Source organism: Notamacropus eugenii, chromosome 2, assembly GCF_028372415.1.
Source record: "Notamacropus eugenii isolate mMacEug1 chromosome 2, mMacEug1.pri_v2, whole genome shotgun sequence".
Lineage (NCBI taxonomy): Eukaryota > Metazoa > Chordata > Mammalia > Diprotodontia > Macropodidae > Notamacropus > Notamacropus eugenii.
This window is the reverse complement of record NC_092873.1, coordinates 261,767,298-261,791,318: the sequence shown is the minus strand read 5'-3', so window position 1 is coordinate 261,791,318 and position 24,021 is coordinate 261,767,298. Positions and strand designations below refer to the sequence as shown.

At 36.9% G+C, this 24,021-nt stretch overlaps 1 protein-coding gene across 1 annotated transcript in view; it reads left to right on the top strand.

The window, feature by feature from the left end:
* Positions 1-1,714: 1,714 nt before the first annotated feature.
* RPS6KA2 (ribosomal protein S6 kinase A2) overlaps positions 1,715-24,021 on the top strand; it is a 434,977-nt gene continuing 412,670 nt past the window's right edge. The window contains exon 1 of the mRNA XM_072643859.1: positions 1,715-1,819. Within this exon, the coding sequence (XP_072499960.1) occupies positions 1,772-1,819 (48 nt within the window). The 5' untranslated portion in view covers positions 1,715-1,771. The remainder of the gene's footprint in view (positions 1,820-24,021) is intronic.

The following is a 24,021-nucleotide window of genomic DNA, read 5'->3' as shown; positions in this document are numbered from 1 at the left end:
TTTTTATTATGCATTTAAAAAAGTGCATTGTTGAAAATTTGTAAGAAACAACCAAATGTTTTGGTTGTTTGGTAGTCTAAATTCCTTAATTTCAAGCAGTATTATGGTTTCAAATTTTCCTTTTTCCCTAGTTGCTATTATCTTGTGCCATTTAAGAAACAGCAAAAATTAATGCGAGATTTCATAAAACCTTCATCAATGAGCAGATGTTTGGTTTATTTTGTCATCTGCTAGGCTATAAAAGATGTACTTCCATTCGATATTTTAGATGTAATTGGTTTCAGTATATGGCCTTTTATGTTCATAATCAGAGAACTGTCAGTAGCCTCAGAGGACAACTCACTGCCCTTACCTTAATGTGGAGATGAGTGGCATATTTCATCTGTGCTCTTTTTAAAATGCAGTGACAGGTTCCCAACTTAATTTTTCTGAAGCAGGAACTGTAATTAATATAAATTGTACCAGTGAGATTTATTTGTGGAGCGACCTACTTTTCATTATTCCCGAAAGTACTGTCAAGCATGTTCACCTCTGAGTGATATCATACATGCACACATTTTATACGGACAGATGAGTTTTAACTAACCTTGTCACTCAGTAAAAGAACATAGAATGCACCCAGTTCAGAAGCAGTCAAATAGATGAAAGCATGAAAAGTTGTTTGAAAACAATGATTTTCCAAGCATAGGAAGCACTTTGCAAAGGGGAATTGAACTTCTACCTTTTTAGTTAATTGGAAAAGGGTGGGGTGTTTGTTTCCCCTCTTTATATAGTGGAGATAGAAAGTGATGGACCAGATGTGTCTGTATTTTGGCAAGCCTGATGTGCTCTTAGGCTGGACAGAGGCAACATATGGTGCAAGTGATGGGAATAAAGGAGTTTATTTTTCTAGAATAAATATATGAACTGATTCTTTTATAAATAAGGCAAGCAGATTAAAAAAACCTGAGCTTTAAGGGAGGAAGGAAAGAAGGGGGGTTAAATTCATTGTTAAAGGAATGTGTACCAGATGACCCTGTAGTTTCCGAAAGACAAATACATTTTCGTCTTCCTCCTACCTTTTTCTGTTCTATTTCTCATAAAGAAGAGATCTCCTTCTTTATTTAAACCAAACTGAGTAAAGTGTATAGATGAGAAATCCATCTCTTATTTTCAGCTGAGACACATAACATCTAAACAATTGACAGGTGTGCTATGGTGGAGCTGCTAAGCCAATCAGCCAAACTCAGTATTTGTGACAGTTCTACAGATTGAACTAGTTTCTTCTGAAGTCCAGCCTGGAAAGATTCAGACGTGTACTTCCAGCATCTCTGATTGTGGCTTCTGTAGCTTGTTAGAACCTGAGTAACTTGGCTGTTCTGTAGGAGGAGAGGTACAGCCTTGAAAGCTGGTCAGGTTGTTTGTTGTTGGAGGCTCCCCCCCACTTCTTCCTCTCTCCCCCTCCCCTCCTCTCCTTTCTTTCTGTGAGCTGACAAACAGAACCAGGCTTTTGCTGAATGAAGCCAGAGTCTCTTTGCCTCTGAAAACGGATTTCAAGGCAATGATGAGATAGAGCCAGTCCAGCTATTTGATTTCTTTTTTTATTTGTGAGTGGAAGGAGGCTGGAGAAAGGAAGACATTGGAGTGGGAGAGGAGAGAGAGACACACACTGAGACAAGTAGTACTACTGCTTGTCCAACTGCTTTAGGTGAAGGTAACCATAATGACAGAATGACAAGGAAGATGATGGATTATTTTGGAATTTGATCTTCTCTGATCATTGGAGTGAAAGATGATCAGGCTACCGCACAAGAAACTGCAGAAACTCTTTCTGAAAAAGGTAAGAGGCTGAATTCTCAGCTCCATCAGAGGGGTGTGGGGCAGTTTGGGGAAGTTTGGACTGTTTTTGAAATCTCCAAAGTTGCGGGTTTTGTAAAGGTGAGGTTCAATCAAAAGTTATTTGGTGGTTTGGTGTGACCTTTCCTGAGTCCTAAATATTTTAAAAATATCCTTGACATGACAAATGATACTCTTGTGAAGTGATTCATGCATAGGGAAGTTCAGCCCCTCTTGGGATTGGTGCCCTTTTCCTCCTCTTTCTCATGTGAAAAGTGCTATCTATAAGTTGTAGGCAAGATGAGCTTCATTTTTGATGTTCTCAGATGCTGCTGGCCACAATGAGTTGTTGAAAGGGAGCCCTCATTTATCGGTGTGCTCAGTTTTAAGATGATAGGAAAGAAAGTGGGATAAACTCTTCTCCAGGTTGTAGATTACTGTGTTTGAAAATTTAATTTTGAGAGTTTTGTTTAAAAGGATCAAAATATTCTCATAAACTAATTGATAAGGATTTAGTTATTTTGCCAAATAACTGAAACACTTATCCTTAGCCAAACATAATGAACACACATGAAATTCCTAGACAGCTGATGCAGACTATCTTCCACAATCTGTTTGTTGAACTGATGACAGAAATTGGCCTAAAATTATTATATCCTATATAACTAAGCTTTTATTTTAAAAATCATGATTTTCCAAAAAAATTGAGGGAAATAATGAGACATTACATTTTTTAAAAATAGGCTTAAATTTCTCAGTTTTCAGAGTATGTAATTTAGGAGTCTTGCTTTCAAAAATAAATTTATTTTATTTGTATAATCATTTAGTACCTCTCCCTCTCCACTACTCATTTCCCCAGCTGAACAATTAAAAAAAAGAAAACTCTCATAAAAAGATGCATGGTCCAGCAAAACAAATCCCTATATTGTTCATGTCCAAGAATACTTGTCTCATTCTCTTTCACGTCACCTTTCTGGCAGGAGGTAAATGGCTCGTTTCAACTTCAGTCCTTTGGACTTCTGGTTTATCATTGCACTGATCAAAGTTCTAAAATCTTTCAAAGTTATTTGTCTTTATTATGTTGTTGACATTGTATAAGTTCTCACCTTGGAGATTTAGTTTGCATTAAAATTTTATATCTGTGCTTTCATCTACATTCATCTTCTTAGAAAAATGTTCAATTCTTAAAGCATCAAGAATGTGTGGTTCATATATATACAGAGTTTCAGTTGATGTGTGCTTAAAAAATGTTCTTGTATAATGCAGCAGTAAAATTCTAAGGCTGGTATGCATTTAATACCATCCCTAAAATCTAATTTTTTTAATCATCCCGTGAGATATCTGTATTGGGTAGCCGGGGCAATTGAGGAATACAACTACCAAGTAACATGTTCAACTTTACAAAACAAAGTAGAGGCAGAGCTGAGACTCCCTGAATTTCCTTTTATCCCTTGGCTCATTCTTGAAAGTAGATTCAGTTAATCTTTTAAAAACGCCAGGTATCCCTTTCCTGTGAAGTTGCTGTATTTGATCTGTGTGAATATCAGTACCTAAAAATATACAAGTGAAATGGTTGAATTTTGTATTTAGAAATTATTTGCACATAGGATATTTTTCTTTAGGGTAGCTTCTTTCTACATGGTTTATTTTAGGTATTTTTGTTTGTTTAGGTACACCATGTGCTTATGACTCAGGATGAATTTATTTGCCTAGTTTGCTCCTACATGGAAATGATATATTTTAACTTAGTGTCAATTCTTTGGATTTTTTGGAGGAAAGAATTTTGGCAGGCAGATGGGGTGTAATGTTATTTTCTTATCCTGTAGATGTGGATACCCAAGAACAATAAGGCATTTGATACTATTGTTCCAAGAAGAATTTTAATATAATCAACCAATACTGAACAATTATCACAGATAACAAGTGCAAGGAGTTAACTGTTCCAATAAACAAACACCACCATCATACATTACACTGATCCTTTTCTCTTTATGGTGATTTCATTCTTTGATGAAAAAGTAGCATCAAACCAGACTTGGATAAAATTCAAGTGGTCAAGAAAGACCTAGATAGAACATCTAGTCCATCCTGTATCTTCAGACATTCCAGGAAAATAACAATAGTAGTTTGATACTGGGCTATATTTAGAGAGGCATAGCTTCTAGAGATGAGGAGTTGATAGTCTTGTACTCTGCCCTGGTCAGGTCACACCTGGAATAATGGTGTGGATTCTGGACAACATATTTAGGAAGGACATTGATAAGCTGGAGAGTGTCCAGAAGAGGCAACCAGAATGATGGACTTTGTGCCCATGGCCCACTGGGATTGATTGAAGGAACCAAGGATGTTATGATAGTGCTTATTATTATTTTATCTTACAGAATCAAAAGTTGGAAGTGAACTGAATGATCATGTAGTTTTATAAGCCACTATTTAAAGACAAAACCAAATAAATAATTGGAGAAAAATTGTTCATGTGTAGGATGAGTCAACATAATAAAAGTAACAGTACTATCTAAATTAATTTACCTATCCAGTGTCTTACCAATCAAACTACCAAAACATTACTTTATAGAATTAGAAAAATAATGACAAAATTCATATAGAGGTACAAAAGGTCAAAGATCTCAATGGACATAATGAGAAAAAGTGGGAACTAAATAGGCCTAATAATACCAGATATCAGTCTATACTACACAGCAGTAATTCACAAAACAGTACTGTTTAAAAAAATAAAGAAATCAATTAATGAAACCTAGATTAGGTACATAACATACAGAAGCAAACAAACCTAGCAGATGAGTGTTAGGCTCTCACATCTAAGGGCTTACTGTTTGATTTAAAAAAATGCCAGGAAAATTGGACAGCTATATGGAAGAAATGAGATTTGGACCAACACACCATATTTTATTCCAAGGTAAGCTCCAAATGGGTACATGAAAAGTGAAGGGGAAAAAAATTCCATGATCACTGAAATAAAATAGATACTTTGATTATTTAAAATTAAAAATATTTTCACATAAATCCGATGCACCTAAGATTAAAAGGGGAACAATTAACTAGGAAAAAAAAACTTTGCAGCAAGTTTTTCTGATAAAAGTCTCGTTTCCAAGAAACACATGAGTTCTTGATTCCAATTTACAAGAATAAGAGCCATTCCCAATTGTTAAATGATCTAAGTACATGAATAGTCAGTTCTCAAAGGAAGAAACTCAGGCTATGTCTAGCTATATGAAAAAATTTCCCAAAATAAAGAGAAATCAAACAACTCAGAGGTCCTACCCCACATCCATTAGATTGGCAAAGATGACAAAAAGAGAAAATGACAAATGTTGGAGGAGCTGTAGGTAAACAGGTACTTTGATGCAGTGTTGGAGTTATTAGTGGGTTCAACAACTTGGATTCATTCACAAAAATTTACTCAATAGTGCATGTCCTTTGCTTCAATTATACTAATACTAGGCCTGTACCACACCAAAAAAAAATCAAAAAAAGAGGAAAGGGTCCTATTTGTATAAAAATATTTATAGCAGCTCTTTCTGTTGGTGGTAAAAAACTGGGAACTAAGGGGATTCCTATTAACTGGGGAATGGTTAGACAAACTGTATGGATGTAATAGAATACATTTGTACATGCTATAAGAAATCAGGAAAAAACATAGTTTCAAAGAGATATGGAAAGACTTGCCTGAATTGATGCAGAATGAACCAAAAAATCTTATACTATAACATCAATATTATTTAAACCAATGATTTTTGAAGACTTGTATGAACTAATAAATAAAATTTGCAGTTAGGGGAACAATTTACATGGTAATAGTAAGACTAAAGAGAAATAACTTAGAAAGTCATAAGAAATCTGATCGATTTAATAACCATCCATGATTCCAGGATAATGATGAAACACTCTGTCTATCTTCTCAAGAGCATAATGAGACATAGATTCTGGACACAACCAATGAGGAATTTTGTTTTTCTTGATTACAGATATTGGCTGTGAAGATTCTGTTTTTCTCCCTCTTCCTGATACATTAGGGATGAGATAAAAATAGATTTCTGTTATTCCAAACCAAACTCAAAAAAAAAATAAGATCCCTACCACAATATACTCAACACTTAAGGACATTCAATGAGAGGGGTAGACAACTCATTATCTTCAGAAGCAATCATCTACATATTTGGATAATCCTAATTGCTAGAAAGGTTCTTTCTAGCCTCCCCAAATTTAGTCTACATTTGCCTCCTTGCAACTTCGACTTACTTCTTCTACTTTTGTCATCTGGGGACAAGCAAGTCTACTTCCTCTTCCATCTGATAGACCCTGAGATATTTGAAGATAGCTGATATCCCTACTCGGTCTTTTCTTCTGGACTAAACATCTTCATCCACCAATCCTTCACCATTCTGATTACTGTCTTCTGGACACTCTTCAGATTCTCAGTGTCCCCTTCCTACATATCATGACCAGAATTCATCACATTATTCCAGGAATGGTTGACAATAGTATCAAATTCCACAGTAGAGCAAGATTATCAACTCTTTATACCTGAAGGCTATTCCCCTCTTAATACAGTGCAACATCACATTGACTCTTTTTTTGGCTCATATCACTGTTCACTTATATTGAGCTTACAGTTTGCTAAAATATTCTCAGATTTTTTAAAAAACATTTAAAACAAAGTATCACCTGTCTTGAATTTATGAAATCATTTTTGGAACCAAAAGCAAGTGTCTTTAGTTATTCTAAGAAGATTTCATCTCACTAGAAGCATTCTAGTCTAGAGTTCTGGTCTGTCAAATATCTTTTGGGGGTCTACCTCTGTAATGCAGCATGTTATCTATACTTTCCTCACAACTCCAACCGTGCTGGATTTATGTAATCTGCAGATTTGATAACTTTACCATTGATGTGTTGATCCAAGTTAAGAACAACATCAAACATCACAGGGCCGGGCATGGATCCCTACGGAATATTATAGAGAGATCTCTTCAAGGTGATTTTGAATCATCAGTGTTTATTCAATCAAGAAGCATTCATTAATATCTACTATGTGCCAGGCACTACTCATTCAATTAATCAATAAACATTCATTTTACTGGGAAGGTTTCTAGCTTATCCCCATTACAGATAATGCTTGCTGATGGTTTTAGATAGACACTACTTATCATTTTAAGAGAAAGCTCAATTTATTCCTGTTCTCTTTAGCATTTTTTAAAATAGGAATGGGTGTTGCATTTTGTCAAAAACTTTTTCCCACTTTTTCTCCAGTAAACATTTATTAAGCACCTACTACATGTCAAGTACTCTGTAGGTACTGGGGATACAAAGAAGGTAAAAATCAGTCCCTGTTGTCAAGGGAGTTCACAATTTAATGGAGGAGACAACATGCCAACAACAATATACAAACAAGTTATATATGGGATCAATAGGAAATAATCAAACAGAAGGAAGACACTAGTATTAATGGGGATTGGGAAAGGCTTCCTGTGGGAGGTGGGATTTTAGCTGGTACTTGGAGGAAGGCAGGAAAGTCAGGAAGAGGAAATGATGAGGGAGAACATTCTGTACATGGGGGTCAATGAAAATATTCTGAGTCTGGAGATGTGAGTCTAGTGTGAGGAACAACTAAGAAGACTGTCATGGAATATAGAAAACATTTCTCATGTGCATTTTAGATTTCATCGATCCTCAGCAAATGGGAGAAAGAAGAAATATGAAAGAAAGTCATGTGTTGTATTAAGAGGTAGTGTATAGTAAAATGTAAATATTACTAATTAGTAGCCTTAAGACATAAACTGTATGTGAAAATATAACATTAATAATAGCTGGCATTCATGAAGCACTTTTAAAGGTTTGCAAAGTATTTTATAGGCTATTTCATTTTATCTCAACAATTCTGTAAATGAATGCTATTATCCCCATTTTACAGATAAGGAAACTGAAGCACAGAGAGGCTAAGTTACTTGGCCAAGGTCTCAGAGCTAGTAAGTTTCTGAAGCTGTATTTAAACTTAGGTCTACTTGACTCTAAGACCAATGCTCTATCCACTGAGCCACCTCACTGCCAAGTGTAGGCTGGAGGTATGTACAAAAGAAAGATATTATTTTTTAAAGTAGGAATGTGTGTGTGTGTGTGTGTGTGTGTGTGTGTGTTCCCCCTTCATTACTGAAGACCATGCCATCAGAGAAATGATGACATGACTTGCACTAGACTTTGTTTTGAGTGAGGGAGGGCTGTGCAGGTCACCAGCCTCACTTCTCCTCCAGAGCCATCTGAATCCAGTGACCAGATATTCATCAGGATGACTGGAGATGACCCAGGAGGAGGCAATTGGGGTTAAATGACTTGCCCGAGTTCACACAGCTAATGAGTGTCAAGTATCTGAGGTGAGATTTGGACTCAGGTCCTCCTGACTCTTGCACTGGTGCTCTATCCACTACCTAGCTGCTCCAAAGTAGGAATGTATGTAGTGTTTGAATATTACAAAGAGGCATATGGTCTAGTGAAATGACTTTGGAATCATAGGACCTGGGTTCAAATTCTGTCTCTGATGATGTTACTTTTCTTCCCTAGTCCTTACATTTTTCATCTCTAAAATGAAGGAACTGGATTAGATGTCCTCTGAGGTTCCTTCCAGCTTTAAATCTATGATCTTACGACCATTTGGGAACTGATAGTATTGTAATAATGAAGAAAATCTCATATTTCCCTAAAATCTCCTTCTAAACAAGTTATCTTGATATTTAATGATCTCATTTAGTAGAAGTGGCTTGCTTAAATTATTTTAAATATTCAGCTTTGAGAGTCCCCCACAGGATATCAAAAGTGGCCAGTGGAGCATTCAAACAACAAAGTTGATTATAAACTTGAATCCAAGTGTAGGTTAGGTGGTCATTCTTACTCATTCAGTACATATTGTCAAACACGTGCTAACTGACTAGATACTGTGACTGGTACAAAGATGTGTTTTAAGGACATTATAGTCCATTTGGAAAGATAAAACATGCATATTTATATACTTCAGAGATTGATAGTTTTGTTGTGGATGATCTTTGTGTCAGTGCACAAATGGCATCACCTAGATGGTTTCCAGTGGTTTTTGCTACTAAAAAGCTCATCCCCTTGTATTCCTTTTGGTAGTGAGTCTCTCCAAGCTTCTTAGTTCAGATGACATATACATAGCCCATCTCAAAGACTGTAGGATGGGTTACAATTTATAATCCCCCATCATAGCCCCTGAGACCCTGGGGTTACTTTTCCACCACAGAGAGCCACTGAAGGAAGATAAACTTTGTTAGAGAAAGCCAAATGTGAAAGCAACTACGATATGAAACAGTATGTGAAGTGTTTAATGAGATGTGACTATGAAGGACTCTTGCTCTTCAGAGGAAGGAGAGAACATTTCTGGCGAGGGGTTGAAGGAGACATTTATGAAGGAAAAGAACTTTGCATGCTGAGCTTCACACAGTGGGTAGAATTTCTATAGGCAGAGATTGAGGGAGATAGAAAAGGAGCATAAGGATGAATTGTTTCTACATAGAAAAAGATACAGAAGTGAGAAAAGGCAAGAGATGTTTGAAAAACTTGCTGCCAGTATCCACATTTTGTCTGATTTATAGGAAATTTAGAGGAAAATTTGATCATTCCTTTTCCCATGCTCAGGTGGATTTTTGGCTTCAGAGAAACATAAGATATGCTTTTTAGTCAGTCATAATTTAAGAATTCAAACCTTTGGTGAGTTTTCATTAACACTCAGCATATTTTAGGGAGAAGAGAGTGAAAGGGCAGGCATTATTTTCCCAGTTTTACAGAAATCAGTTTTGTAATAATATTAATAACATTTTTTGTTGTTTGGTTGTTTTTGTCATGTCTGACTCTTAGCGATCCCATTTGGGGTTTTCTTGGCAAAGATATTGGAGTGGTTTGCCATTTCCTTCTCTAGCTTATTTTACAGATGAGGAAACTGAGGCAAACAGGGGAAAGTGACTTGCCCGGGGTCACATGGATAGTGTCTGAGGCCAATTTTGAACTCATGAAGATGAGTCTTTCTGACTCCAGGACTGGCATTTTATCCATTGTGCCACCTAGTTACCCTATTAATAGCATAGTTACATATTTCATCTTGCTCTCACACATAACATATTAAGCAAGGCTTATTAAGTAACAGTTGTAATGGACTGTTAGCAATGTGAAAAACTTTTATCATTGTCATAGTTAAATTTATCTTCTTGTGAAGTTTTCTCTGAAGGGTTTTTAAAAATAGGTGAACCCATAATTTCATCCCTTAAAAAAGAATATTATGTAAAGTTAGGATAAAAATGGTGAAAGATAATGGTGGAAAGATATTTAATACAGTAACTGTAGGAAAGCACAAATGAAAGGTTTTATAGAAAAACTTTCATGTTTAAAGGAGGGCAACAAAAAGAAATTTATTTTCCCTTACTGCGTTAAACATCAAGACTTGTATGTATAGTTATTTTGGGGTATAAAGTATGATCAGCAGTTTAATTAGGTTAGCTGATAAAACACTGGCCAAGAAAGTTTTAACTTGTTTAGTATTAGGCAGAGGGGGGATAGAATTATACTGTTTCAACATATATGTGTGTGTGTGTGTGTTTGTGTGTATACACACACACACACATTTATATTTGAGTTAGAATACTTTTAGCAGCGAGGCTAAAATAGAACATCGGTGTATCAATTTTCACTATTTTTTTCTTGTAACTGTTTGTTTTCTACTAGAAATCTGAGTTTTATGCACGTGGAATGATTGAGATTAAGTATGAGATGGATAGGACTTAGGACTCAGGAAGTGTCTGTTGGCTGGATCCTTCTTTTTCCTACTCTACCGATGTAAGTTTCCATTCAACAAAAATACAAATGAGTGATAAATTAAGGAAGGAGGACGGGGAAAAAAGCACAAAACATATTATTGTAACTGGAAATCTAAGAGCTTAAAATGTGAGTAGAGTGGAACTGTGAACATGTGTCCTGGGTTTGGAGTCAGGAGAGACCTGGGTTTGAAATCCATTTGGGCCACTTATTAGAGCAGTAAGAAAACCTCTCTGATGCTTAACTTCTTCATTTGTAAAATAGACATGATAATATCTGTATTGCTTCCCTTCCAGGATCATTGTGAGGAACAAATAAGATAATGGACTTAAAGTACTTTGCAAACCCTTTCCCAGCCATTATCTTTGAAATGTGGATGTATAACATGTCCATGTAAGTCCAGTAGACAGCTGACATTTCTATGACCTTACAAAACTCCAATTTTTTATCTTCTTTAGATCAATGACACTGTAGTGTTTTATAATTCATGCATTTATTTGTGAATATATTTAGAGAAATGGACTTTGGGGAGAGATCTATGCTTATCCCCAATGTAGTATTGGGAAAGACTTTCTTAAATTTCAGAACTAATGTAGTTTCCCAGTGCTGTGGGGCTCTTAAAGCTTCCATTCAACGTACTGTTCTACACTTGTCCTACATTTACTTCTTCATAGTTACAAATACTGAGGACTTCCTCAGTGCACAGGACTAACCTACAAATTAAGGGAAAGACATGATGCCTAGTATGTAGGAGTTTAAAACCTCATCTCAGCTCACTTCTTGAAAAAGTGCTTGTTGGTAAAGATGGGCTGAAGTCACAAGGGAATTTCACAGAATTCTTAGTTTCAGTGGGTAAAGAAAGATTTGGAAAACATTGTCTTAGTTTTACACTGAGGAAAAAGAGGAGTATCAGATTGACATAGTACTATAACTAGAAGGAATCCTTAGAGATCATCTGTTCCAATTCACTTATTTTATGGGTGAAGAAAAATGCTTTGCCAGTGGCCAAATAGCTAGTAAATGCCAACGATGGGAACAAACTCAAGATTTTTGTCTTCTACTTTATTACACCTTTTTCCTCCTTGTAGTACAGGAAAGATATCAACTGAATGATTTTCAAATGAACTTAACAATAGTCATTTTCCTCTGTCTGTTTCATTTTTTTCATAAAAGGTTGCAATGGAGTGAATGATTATAGGAGCCAAGAATAGGAAAGAGTTACATAAATCTTATTGATTGACTGAAACAAGTACAGTCCATCACTATTTCTTAGACCAGTTCTTTTTCCCCTTCCTTTTCCCTTTCTACCCTTTCCCTGCCACTTGATCTACATTAGTGTTTGATTTTATTGAGTCCTTTCTAAGTATCAGAAATAGTATAGTACACTCTGCTGACACGCTTCTAAGCTTTTTAAATTGCACTGTATACATAGCAGACATTAGAATAATTCATGTTCACTTTAAAGTTTACAAGGTACTTTCCTCACAACAATCCTATGAATCTGGTAATGTGAATAATATTACCATCCCTATTTTACACATGAGGAAGCTGAGGTCCAGAAAACTTTCCAATAGGATTATAGATTTGGAGCTTAGAATGGTCAACTAGTCTAAATAACCATCTTAGTCATTTTATAGAGAAATAACCGATAAATAGAAGTTGGAATAATTATATATATAATAATTATGTATACATATATAATACATACATACACACATATATGCATACATTATATATGTATATATGTGTGTATATATACATATATACACACCTATTTGTGTCTAATGGTCGTCATCTCTAGGGCAGGGAGGGGAGAGAAGAAATAAAGGAAAAAAAGAAATGTACATGAGAACATATAACATGATATACATATTTAAAAGGCACACCAAGTTGTACATTGTGGATTTGAGGTTTCATGTGCAATCATCTTTTTTGTACCATATGATGGAAATGTTTATTTTATTCCACAAATTAAAAATAAAATATATTTTTAAAAACTTAAATGAATAAATAAATTTGTTTAAAAAAATAAGAAAAAGAAAAGAAGTGATTTACCCAGGTTCATATAACTAGTAAGTATTAGGATCAAAATTTGAACCCATATCCTGTCAGTCTAAGTCTAGGGTAGCTCTTTCCATTATGCTAAGGTTCCTTTATTAGCAGTTGTTATAACAGGGGTTGGGGAACCTGTGACCATAAGACCATCTAGGTCCTTTGACTGAATCCAAACTTTACAGAACAAATCCCCTTAATAAAAGGATTTGTTCTATAAAACTTGGACTCAGTCAAAAGGCTGCAGCCAGGGATCTAGAAGGCCATATGTGGCCTCAAGACTGTAGACCACCCCTGGTACAGCCAGGGGTATTTCTTAATACATAACTTTAAAGACTGACTTGCTATAGATTCCTAGTTAGGCTACAGAAACAGTACTAAGGTCTAAAGCAGGAACTCTTAACCTGGGGTTTGTGAACTCACTTTTAAAAAATATTTTGTGATACTTGTGTAACAACCACCATACATTTTGAGTTTGCCTTTCTTTGCCCATGTTGCTGTATGACTGTTCTCAGAACTGGGTTCCCTTTGGTATGCTGGAGGGCAGAGAGAGGTGTAGGGGTAGAATGGCTAATATCCATAACCATAAACATGGATTATGTTTAGCCTAGTGATTGTGAACTTTTCTAAAAAATATTTTGATAACAGTATTTCAATATAATTAGCTTCCTTTGTTATCTAATATATTTTATGCATTGAAAAACATTATTCTGAGGTTGTCACTGGCACCAAAAAAGTTAAGAAGTTATTGTTATCTGTGATAGGACCCCCAATTATTTGAAAATCAGAATGAAATTTTGGTGTTTTTTCTCCCTAAACCTTTAAAATATCTTCTTTTGTTCTCTGGATGAATGTGGGGCAGAAAACCTACTTTCTGCCAACCAAAAAGGAACCACAATGATGATTAAGTAGACCATACAGCAGAAATCACTCACAGTGCTAGGAAACTACCTGGGCTGACTGAAGCAGTACGGAAATGAGGACAAGTGTTATTTAGGGGCTTTCTCTCATCTCTTTTTCATTTTTCCTTTTCTCTCTAACTAAGTGGCAGCAGTTCCCTAGCTCATTGATATTGGCTGTGACTATTTCTCTGTTTTTTTCCCATAAATTACGAAGAAATATGGCCAACTAATTGTATTCAGTTCAAAGAAAGATGGCAGATTTTAGCCCATTTATAGTAGCCCAGGAGTTTTTTCTTTTCCTCTGTTTTTCTTATCCCTTTTTTAGAATGTAAAAGTGATTGTGAATGTGTAAAAGCATAAGCAAGAGCAGAGAATATTTACTTCTTTTTTTATGCAGGGGATGACAATAGTTTGCTTCTCTGTCACACCTAGCTGACTTTTTAAAATGATCACTGAAATTGCTAATGTTTAGCTTGATTTTTGGCCTTTGCAATAGATTGAACTAGAAGAAAATTTTTTTTAAGTATTAAAAAAAACACCTCCATATTCTTTTAGTCAGTTAGTATAGACTTCTGTTTTGGAAGGAGAAAAACGCCCCAGGGATTATACGTGCTACCAAGAGGATTGTGAAACTGCATGTGTTTTTTCTGTCTTGTCCTCTAAGTTGGGGTGGTAGCATCGGCCATAGTTGCCAGGTTTCCCTGTGCTGGGAAGTGTCTCGTTCAGCTCTTCTAGACCCATCATGACCCACCACCGATACGTGGCTCTGAGTGACCGGGAGTCACCGGGGAGCTGGACAAGGCTGTGCCTCGACATGGATGTGCTCTCAGTAGACAGTGCATTTGTCTCCCTGGCAGAGGATGAGGGACCTCTTGACTTGCTTCTGGAAACTGCTACATCTTCAGGGGTGGGTGCACTTGAAACATTCTTTGTAAAAAGAAATATCTTGGTCATGTAATAGAGCTTCTTGAATATAAAGTGCTTGAATAGATAGTAAAAGCTTGAAGTTATTACCGGTTGCAGCATCCCCTCCCCCTTAAAACATAATAGCAATCTGATTGAATAGGAGAGTAATTTGAAATGGGGCACCAGTTGGCCAGAATGTTTCCCTGATCCTGTACTTCATTGTTTGGGTGGTAAAAGGATTGGGAAATTAATCCCGAGCTTGCACGTTAAGGCTAGGCATCTGGGACCTGCACTGGAGTTACTGAAGGGAATGCAGTCTATAAACTGACCCGTGGACTCAATGAATGATTTATTTAAACATAGGTTGGCTGTTCAGGTGCTAATAGTGAAGGGGGAAGAGAAGGGGAAGGAAAGCATTCATCCTTATAGTGTGCATGCTACGGGTTCTGACCTCCTGTATGAAGGTAGTTTGAACCCTTGGTATGTATATGTTTCAGTGTCTAGAAGGAACGGTAATAGACTCCCTGTGGGGAAAAGACACTAGTAATAAGCTCTTTGTAGATTAAGCATCTGTGTTGTTATGGCAACTAAAAGCCAGTCTTCTGCTGAATGTACCAAATAATGTGTGGTTTTGCTAGTCTGTCCAGTTATCATTTTTATGTTAGATTCTTTGTAAAGCTGTGTTTGCAAAACTCAATTGAAATTGTAAATATATTACAGGAAGCAGGACTCGGAGTGAAGCATTACTAATCTGCTGTCACTTTACTGGGGATAGTGTCCTTTAAATATGTTCTTTCCATTGGGGAATTCTTCTTTCTACTTGCACCCACCCAATATTGCTGTTGGTTAGCACATACCTCTGGAAATTCTCGTCTGCTCCTTACTATGACTTTGGAATCTCTAATTTAAAAAATAAGTCTGGTGTATTTCATGGGCAGCAAAGAGACACCCTTCTGGATGTCAAGGCAGAAAGGAGACATTTGAGTTTTCACAGTCAGGGATTTTTGAAGGTTGTTTCAAAAATCTAAGTGTGTAGTCGATAGCCCGTAGTTTGGAGCTATACTGTTTACATCCAGCGTTGGGGATCTCAGGATCTGCAGAGCTGTAACATAGCAAAGTAAAGAAATTTTAGGGAGCTCAAGGTTTGTGCAGCTGTTGCAACTGACCTTCCTTGCCCTATTTTGTGTTACTACATTCTTTGATGTATTACAGTTTCTACTCCAATTTCCTCTTGCTGCATTCATCTAACTCCATGAATATTTGCATAGAGAGTTCTGGGTATCCAGTAGGTACGAAATTAGCACCTTTGTGCATACATAATATGTAGGAGTAACATGAGCCAATAATTCTTGCCATGGTGGGTAAGGTTTTAAAACTTTGTGTCCTGGGTAACTCACTAAGACTTTAAGTGGTAGAACTATTGACAGTCTGTACTGGTAAAAGGAATTTCTTCCCAGAGAGCTCCTACATCCATATATCTCTATCTCTCCCCTCCCAAAGGAAATTTTTTGGCTTTCATATCTCCAATGCAAGTCAAAATTTTATTAAATATAAATGTTTCTTTAACCTATGTTACTCATGAAAGTGAGGAAGGAGTTAGTCTTTTGTTATCTTTCTATTTGTGCTATCTTTCTGCATTTTGCCTGGCAAATCTATCTCCTCTTTCCCATTAATTCCAGACCCATGGCATTAATTATTTCTGATAATTCTGCACTGATACAACTCATGAAGGGATAAGCTTTCTTTGATGTAATAGATTTCTCTGTTCTTGATTGCTACTGTTTGGTTACTTAGAAGAAGGGAAAGAGAAATATCTAAAGGATCTACTCTAATGAGATTTTAAGAGAAGATGGTTTCAAATGATCTGTTCCAGAACTACTTGTCCTTTCAGGGCCATCTGGACAGTAATGGAATATTGATGGGACTAGAGAAACATTGGAAGGACAGGAAGATGGAAGCCAACTGGGGAGAGCTGAGAACCACAATATTGTAATTCCAACAGTTTCCTCAGGACAAAGAACTGGCCAATAGAGATAGGAAAAGAGGAAAAATACATTGACATAATTGGTATAAAAGTTGGTTTTGATAAGATTCTTCAATATTTAGATGCTATCTATTCTAATCACAGTCTATTAATGACTATTAGCCCCTTTCCTCATTTCATTGACTACGTTGGTTTTGTGTGATGGATGAATGTCCTTGTGAGGGGCTAGGGGATATGGAAAAAGAAAGTAAAAATAAACCAGTATTCCTTTATTTCCAACAAATATCGCTTTGATATCTTAACTGCTGCATTTTAAAATATATATTTGATAGGGACAAAGCAATTAAGAATATTTATTGGTTAGTTCATTACATGAAAAATAATAATGGCTTTCACATTTCACATTTCACATTTCACAAAGTGCTTTATTCGTTTGACTCATACAACAGCTATTGAGGTGAGTGATTCAAGTATTAATTTTACACGTGAAGAAATTGAGACTCAGAGAATTCAAGTAAGTTGCCCATTGTCATGTAGCTAGTGAATCTCAATGACATTTGAGCCCAGGTTTTTCTCTCCCTAAGTTAGTCCCAGATCTCTGCAACACCATGCTGTCTTCTAACAGAGTGTTAAAGACACGTGATCTCTGGAAATTCAATGTCTGGAGGCCTGTCCACCTCTTCATTATACATGAGGCCACAAAGCCCAGGTAACTGAAGTAAATTGTTCCAGGTCACAAAGAAAGAAAATAGCTGAGCAAGAATTTAAACCCAACATAGTCTGTCTCCAAATCCGTTGCTGATTCTGCTATACTGTGATGCCTTAGCCATTTAAATATGCTATAGAAAATCATAGTAATACATTTTGAGTTTGATTTAATTCCTGAGTTTAATCCCTATATGCCCAACTTCTCAGCTATATATTTCTATATCTCCAGCAATGTGTTGTAGAGGTTAGGGAGAAATGAAAGGGTGGAGATGGTGACCAGCTACTCTTCGTAGCTATAAAAATGAGTTCTTAGTACGGGGTCTGTTACCTTAAAAAAGAAAAAAAAATATTTTGATCACTAAAATTGAATATAATTGATTTTCCTTGTGATTCTATGTATTTTTATGTATTGAAAAAAACATTATTTTGAGAAGAGCCCATAGGTTGACACCAGACTGCTAAAGCAGGCCTTAGCACAGGAAGAATTACAATTGCATACTATAAAATGACAGTGTTTTGCCGAAGAGAAGTATTCAAAGTACAACATTCTTTATCCTTATGGTGCTGTTCCCCAGACTTTGTGCCTGCATGGACTCCCTTGTCTCTTTACCTGGACTGCCCCTGTATATAGATCACACTCCCTTTCCCAGCTCCTAGTTCTGGTATCCTGCTAACTTTCCTGGTTGTCACTGAGCCAGCATGCCATAGTAGAAAGACCCATTGAATTGGGAGTTAGAGGGTTTGTGTTCAACAGTTAGTTCTGTGTCTTGTTACCTTGGTAATCTTGGGCAAGGCAGTTCAACTATCTGGGCTTCAGATTGCTCATCTACAGAATGAGAGTGAGCTGGGCTTATTGGTTTTTAAGATCCTTACTAGCTCTAAAGCTCAGTTCCTATGACTGCTGCTGCTTGCTTTGCTGATTTCTAGAATCTGATTTGTTCCTAAGCTGCCCTGTCTCCGCTAGACTTTCACACTTTGGGCTAAGAAGTACCTTTAAAATTAGACAGAGCCTAAGTAACAGACTGGCTTACTTTCTACCCCAAACACCTGGCCTTGGTGTTGAGATCATAAAGCAATAAAACACATTCAAAAAGATCCCTTCATGAGGCAGCTCTCTCCCTCTCCTTCTCCCTCCCGCCCTCTATCTCCTTCCCTCCCTCTCCCTGTCTTCTTCCCCCTGCATCTTTCCCTCCCTTTCTCCCCCCCACCTCTCTCCTTTTCCCTCTTCCTCTTCCCCCGCCTCTCCCTGTCCTCCTGCTTTTGCCCCCCCCTTCTTCCTTCCTTTTCTGTCTTTTTTCTTTTCTTTCCCTTCACTTTCTCACTTCCTTCCTCCTTTTCTGCTCCCCCACCCCCCATAGTTCTGTCTCTTGTTTGCCTGCCTGCCTGTAAATGCTTAGGACGATGCCTGTTTTAGCATTCCAATTCAAGTGATTCATTTAGAGGACCCGTGCGCCTGGTAGATCTGGTTGGGTTTACATTTTGATTGCTTCCTCATCTTCTTAACTTTTGTTTGCATTATAGTCTGATGTGATTTGGCAGTTGGGTTACTTCAATGTGCAGTGCTGCAGCAGGGAATGTCAAGCAGAAGAGGAAATGTTAAAAACAGTAACAACAAGGGTTTAGACAAGTTAAATCTGAATGACTCATCCAGCAGAAAGCACTAAGCTTGTCATAAGTTGTATAAATATCTACTAATGCTGTTTTTTAAAATTAAACTGCTGATACTTTTGTATCTTAGGAAGGAGAAAATAAACACCCTCCTCTTTTTCTTTTATCAAGATAGGGAAAAGCTGAGAAATTTCTTCAGAAGTACAAGAAGTCATCTCTTAATATTTATGTAAGTTTGTTCACATTCCCAGCTAGACCTGGGCTCCTACACTAGATCTGTTGTGCAGGACTCATGTTGTTACATGGAAACGATTATTTAAAAGCTCTACTATCCCATGATTCTCTTAGTTCTTATGTTCGTCATCCTTAGGGACTAAACCCATGCTTGTGGCAACTAGGTGGAACAGTGGATGGAGGTCTGATCTTGGAGTCAGGTAGACCTGAGTTTGAATCCAGCTCAATTCCCTCATCTCTAAAAATGGGGATATAACAACACCTACCTCTCAGAGTTGCTGTGAGGATTAAACAAGTTAACATATTAAAATACTTTGTAAAGTGCTGCATATGTAAATGCTAGCTATTATTATTATGAAAGTCCTTCTACTAAAGGTGCTGACATCTCTGAAACTGAGTATCTTAGAGAGCTGCCTGGAGGATTGAGAAGCTAGGTGATTTGCTGGAGGTGCCGTGGTGTGTATTTGTCGGAGGCAGGGCTCAGACCTCGTTATTCCTGACTTTTAGACCAATTCTCTATCCCCTATACCATGCTGACTCTCCATCAATGACTGTTTGTTTTTTTTAAATGCTCCTTGAAGGCTTCTGGACTGTAATTATAACACAGTTCCCTCCTTTAAAGATGGAAAATCAGTAGTAAACTCAGCTATAATAATTCAGGTAGCAATTACCTGAGGCTGGATCTAGGAGGGGTATGTGATGGCTTATTCCCCCAAACGTCTGACATGGGCTCTGGAGCAAGGAGCAGCTGAGCCAGGCACCACTATATGGCTTATGAAAACTGCTGCTCTTCTCACAGCATGTGGGTGTGAAACCCAGGATCGAACACCAAAAGTGCCACAGCGGCCACCACCTCGCAGCTATTACCTGGCTCTTACTGGCGTTCGGTCCACTTATTCTCACTCCAAAGCACTTTTCTCACTTTCAGAAGTTCTCACCACTAAGCATATGTCAGTTTTATCACTAGCCCTCTCATTAACTACTCCCCCCCTCAAACATGGAGTGTACTCAGAACTACTGAGCCTTAGTTAGTGGGGTAGCCAGACAGACACTTGCCCACAAGTGCAGGCTTCAGTCTTATCTGCCTCCATGACTCATGGTGCATTGTTCTCCTTACCACACTGACAGTTGTGTAGAAAAGAGCTTGATAGCTCCCTGGAGCATGTCTTAGAAGAGGGAGTGATGACTGATTTCTTTACCAAGATAAGTTACAAGAGGAGACTGGAATTCCCTCTTGAAGTAGTTAAAATTAGGATAGAGACTTATCTGCCTCAGATGATTTGTACACACTTTAGTCCTGCCTCCAGACAAGGGGATGGCACATTCTCTTTGAAAGGGTTTATTGATATATTTTTTGTTTTTGCATCCCACTCATTTCCAAATATGTATTATATTAATATTATATATTATCACTATATTAATAATCAACATATTAATTATTAATTAATTGATATATTAATTATGTGTTATTAATATATTATATATAATATATATCTCCCTGCCCCTACCTGCTAATCTTTCTGTTTTAACAATTAAAAAAAAAAATCAACAAAACCAGCCTGCGTATTAACTCCATCTGGGCATATATACAACATTCCACACCTTTAATCCTCTTCCCCCTCCAAAGAAATGAGGAAGATGCATTTTGTAATCATCATTATAATTATAAATCCTTGTTTCACTTATTCTTTTTTTTCATCATTGACATTGTGCTTACTGTTTTGCTGGTCCTTATATCATTCTAAAAGCAATTCATATGCCTTCCTGAATTTCTCTGAATCCCTTATTCATTAATTTTTATACTTCAATAACATCCTATTTACACACATTCATGCATAAAAGTTGGTTTAGTTATCTCCCAATCAATGGACACGTACTTTGTTTACAATTCTTTGCTACCACAAAATTATCTATAAATATATTGGTCTATAAGGAACCATGTCTCCAACTTCCTTGGGTATACAACTAGCAAGAAGATCTATGAGTCAAAGGATAATACATTTTCATCTCATCATCATCACAATTCCAAATTGTTTTCCAGAAAAGTTGGACCAATTCACATCTCTACTAACAATGTGTTACTCTTATTCCATTTCTCAGGTTGCTTTAGATTGGTATACTTGTTCATTCACTTTTTCTTTGCATTGAATTTAGAAGATTCTCCATGATGAATATTGCTGACTTAAAAAAAAAATTCTGTGTTATCAGATGAGGAAACCTACAACTTTAAGTGTCTTGTGCAGGGTCACTTAGCTAATTAAGTGTCTTAAGCCATATTTGAACTCATGAAGATGAACCTTTCTGACTCCAAGTCTGGTATGCTACCGTGCCGTCTAGCTGCCCCTATATTGGCTAGTAGAGATATGTAAAATTAGCTGGAGAAGGAAATGTCAAATCACTCCAGTATTTTTGTCAAGAAACCCCAAATGGAGTCATGAAGAGTTGGATGGGACTGAACAACAATTATCCTGTATTGTTGCCACTTGGCACACGTTTCCCAGTGTATTTGATAATGAACTTGATGCTCGACCGAAATACACCAAAAAGATGGCCCTTTTCCATTGAGAGCTTTCAATTAAGTAAGCATCTCTGAAGCACCTACTATGTGGAAACATTCTTCTAGGGACAGGGCTTTAGATGTAGCTTTCATGGACAAGCTTCCAGGACTAATTTCATAGGGAGGCATACTTTGTGAGAATGTACCGGATGAGATGAGATCTGGCTCCTGGGGAAGAGCATTGGTGGGGGGTAGGGCTGCCCTCTCTTGCCCAGGGTAGCAGCATTATGAGCAGGAAAGTTAATAGAAAAAAGATTGAGAAGGTTTTGCAACAGAGGAGCAAACTGATGGTATTCAATGTGCAGCTGCAGGCAGAAGTTTTATACCCTTGGAAGCAGCAACACAGGAGCTAGTGAATGTTCCTTGGCAGTAAAATGTAGGCTTTCTACTTTCTCCACCTGTCTCTCTCCTCATCCCTTCAGATGGAATTTTCAGTCCAATTTTTTGTTTCTAATTTGAGTGACTTCCCTAAAATGGCAATGTTCTTTTGTATATGTTATTCCCTTAGCTAGAGAGTTTGTACTCACTATTGTGAAAAATCTGTCTTTAACCATGAGCAGTGTGCAGAGAAGGAGAGGGCAACTATATATTGATTTCATAATTTACAAAATAGGTCCTGGCTTTTTGGCCAAAGTGACCACCCGACAACATCAGGACCTAATTTTTATTATAATTTTATAATATTGAAACTCCCTAAGAGAAGAGATAGGATTCCATGTGGATCTAGGTCACTTATTTTCCCAATGAATACATCCATAAACTTCCACTATCATTGTAATCCTGGGTGGAGCTTACTAGGAAAACCTTTGCTTGAAACTACAGTTATGTCTCCTCTTCTTTGACTTAAGATTAAATCAAATTCAAGACATCACTCTTTCAATATTGTGACATTGCTGGCCTTCTTTAAAAATCAGGGACAGACAACAACTAGGAAAGGGGGAGGGGTGCTGGTGGGAATTGGGAATCGGGATAGAAGAAGGACTGGAGGAAAAAACACCCCCCACAGTTGGCCCTGTAGGCAGAGAGACAGATCTGTAAGTATGTCAAATACACTCCTTTCTCTAGAAGGGAAGAGCAAGGAGAGAGTTGTTAGCCATTCAACTAGTGACAACTAGTGGTTATACAAAGGAAAAATAAAATAATATCCCCCCCAATGACTTAAATATGACATAAGCAAAGTAGATACAAAATCATTAAAAGTGATGTTAAAAGTGAGACTTTGCAAAAGATTGAGGGGAAGAGGTGAAACAGGAAGGAGGTGGCAACAGAGACGTGCTCTTGAAGGAAGTTAGGGATTCTGTGAGGCAGTGAGGGAGGATGCCTTCCAGTCATGGGGGTTGGGTTACATTTGTATATACAGTGAACAGAGAGCTAGTTTGACTATATCTGAGAAAGAATGAAGGAAGTAATATGAATTAAGACTAAAAAGGTTGGCGGGAGCCACGTTATGAAGTGCCAAGCTGAAGATTTTGTATTTTGTCATAGAGACAATAGAAAACTATTAAAGATTTTGAGTAGGAGTGTGGCAAGGTCAGAGTTATGTTTCAGGAATATCAATTTGCTAAATTTGTGGAGGTTGGATGGGAGAAAAGAGAGGCAAGATATAAGGGGATAAATAGAAATGGTCCAGGTAAGAGATTATAAAAGCCTGATTAGGGTAGAGGCTATGGGAGTATAAAGAAAGGAACAGATGTGAAAGAGGTTGTGGAAATAGACATAACAAAATATGTCAATTGATTTAATATGGGAACTGAGGGAGAAAGGAGAGTTCAAGATTATTCTCTTTTAAAAAATGGTTAATGGGGAGGGCAGAGGTGCCGTTAATTGAAATCGAGAGATTTGGAGGAAGAGAAAAATGTGGAAAAATTATGAGCTCTGTATTAGACATGTAGAGTTTGACATACAAGTTATTAAATGGAGATGCATGTTAGGTAATTAAAAATACCGGACTGAAATTTGGGAGAGAATAGGGCTAGAATATAGATTTTGGCATTAATTCCATAACAATTATAATTATAATTGAACCCACATATGATGAGATCACCAAATGAGAAAATGTAGGGAAGAAAAGAATGTCCAGCCACACCATTGTTAGAAACAACAAAGATTGATTTATGATATAATTTATAAAATGTCGAGGCACAACTATAGTTGTGAAATACTTCAGGATTTCTAATAAGTGAAAAATAGATATGCACACAATAAAAACATACTAAAATACAAATTATAACAATGAATTATACATACATTAGTTTAAAAGCTATTACTTTAAAATTATTATAATATTTCATGAAATTTCTGTTGAGGTATTCAACAGAATTATAAATCAATAGTCTGTTATCCACAATCACAACCGGGGTGCAAAGCAATCCAATTAAAAGGATAGTGGGGAAGGAGGTTTACAATTATATTCAGAGATAACA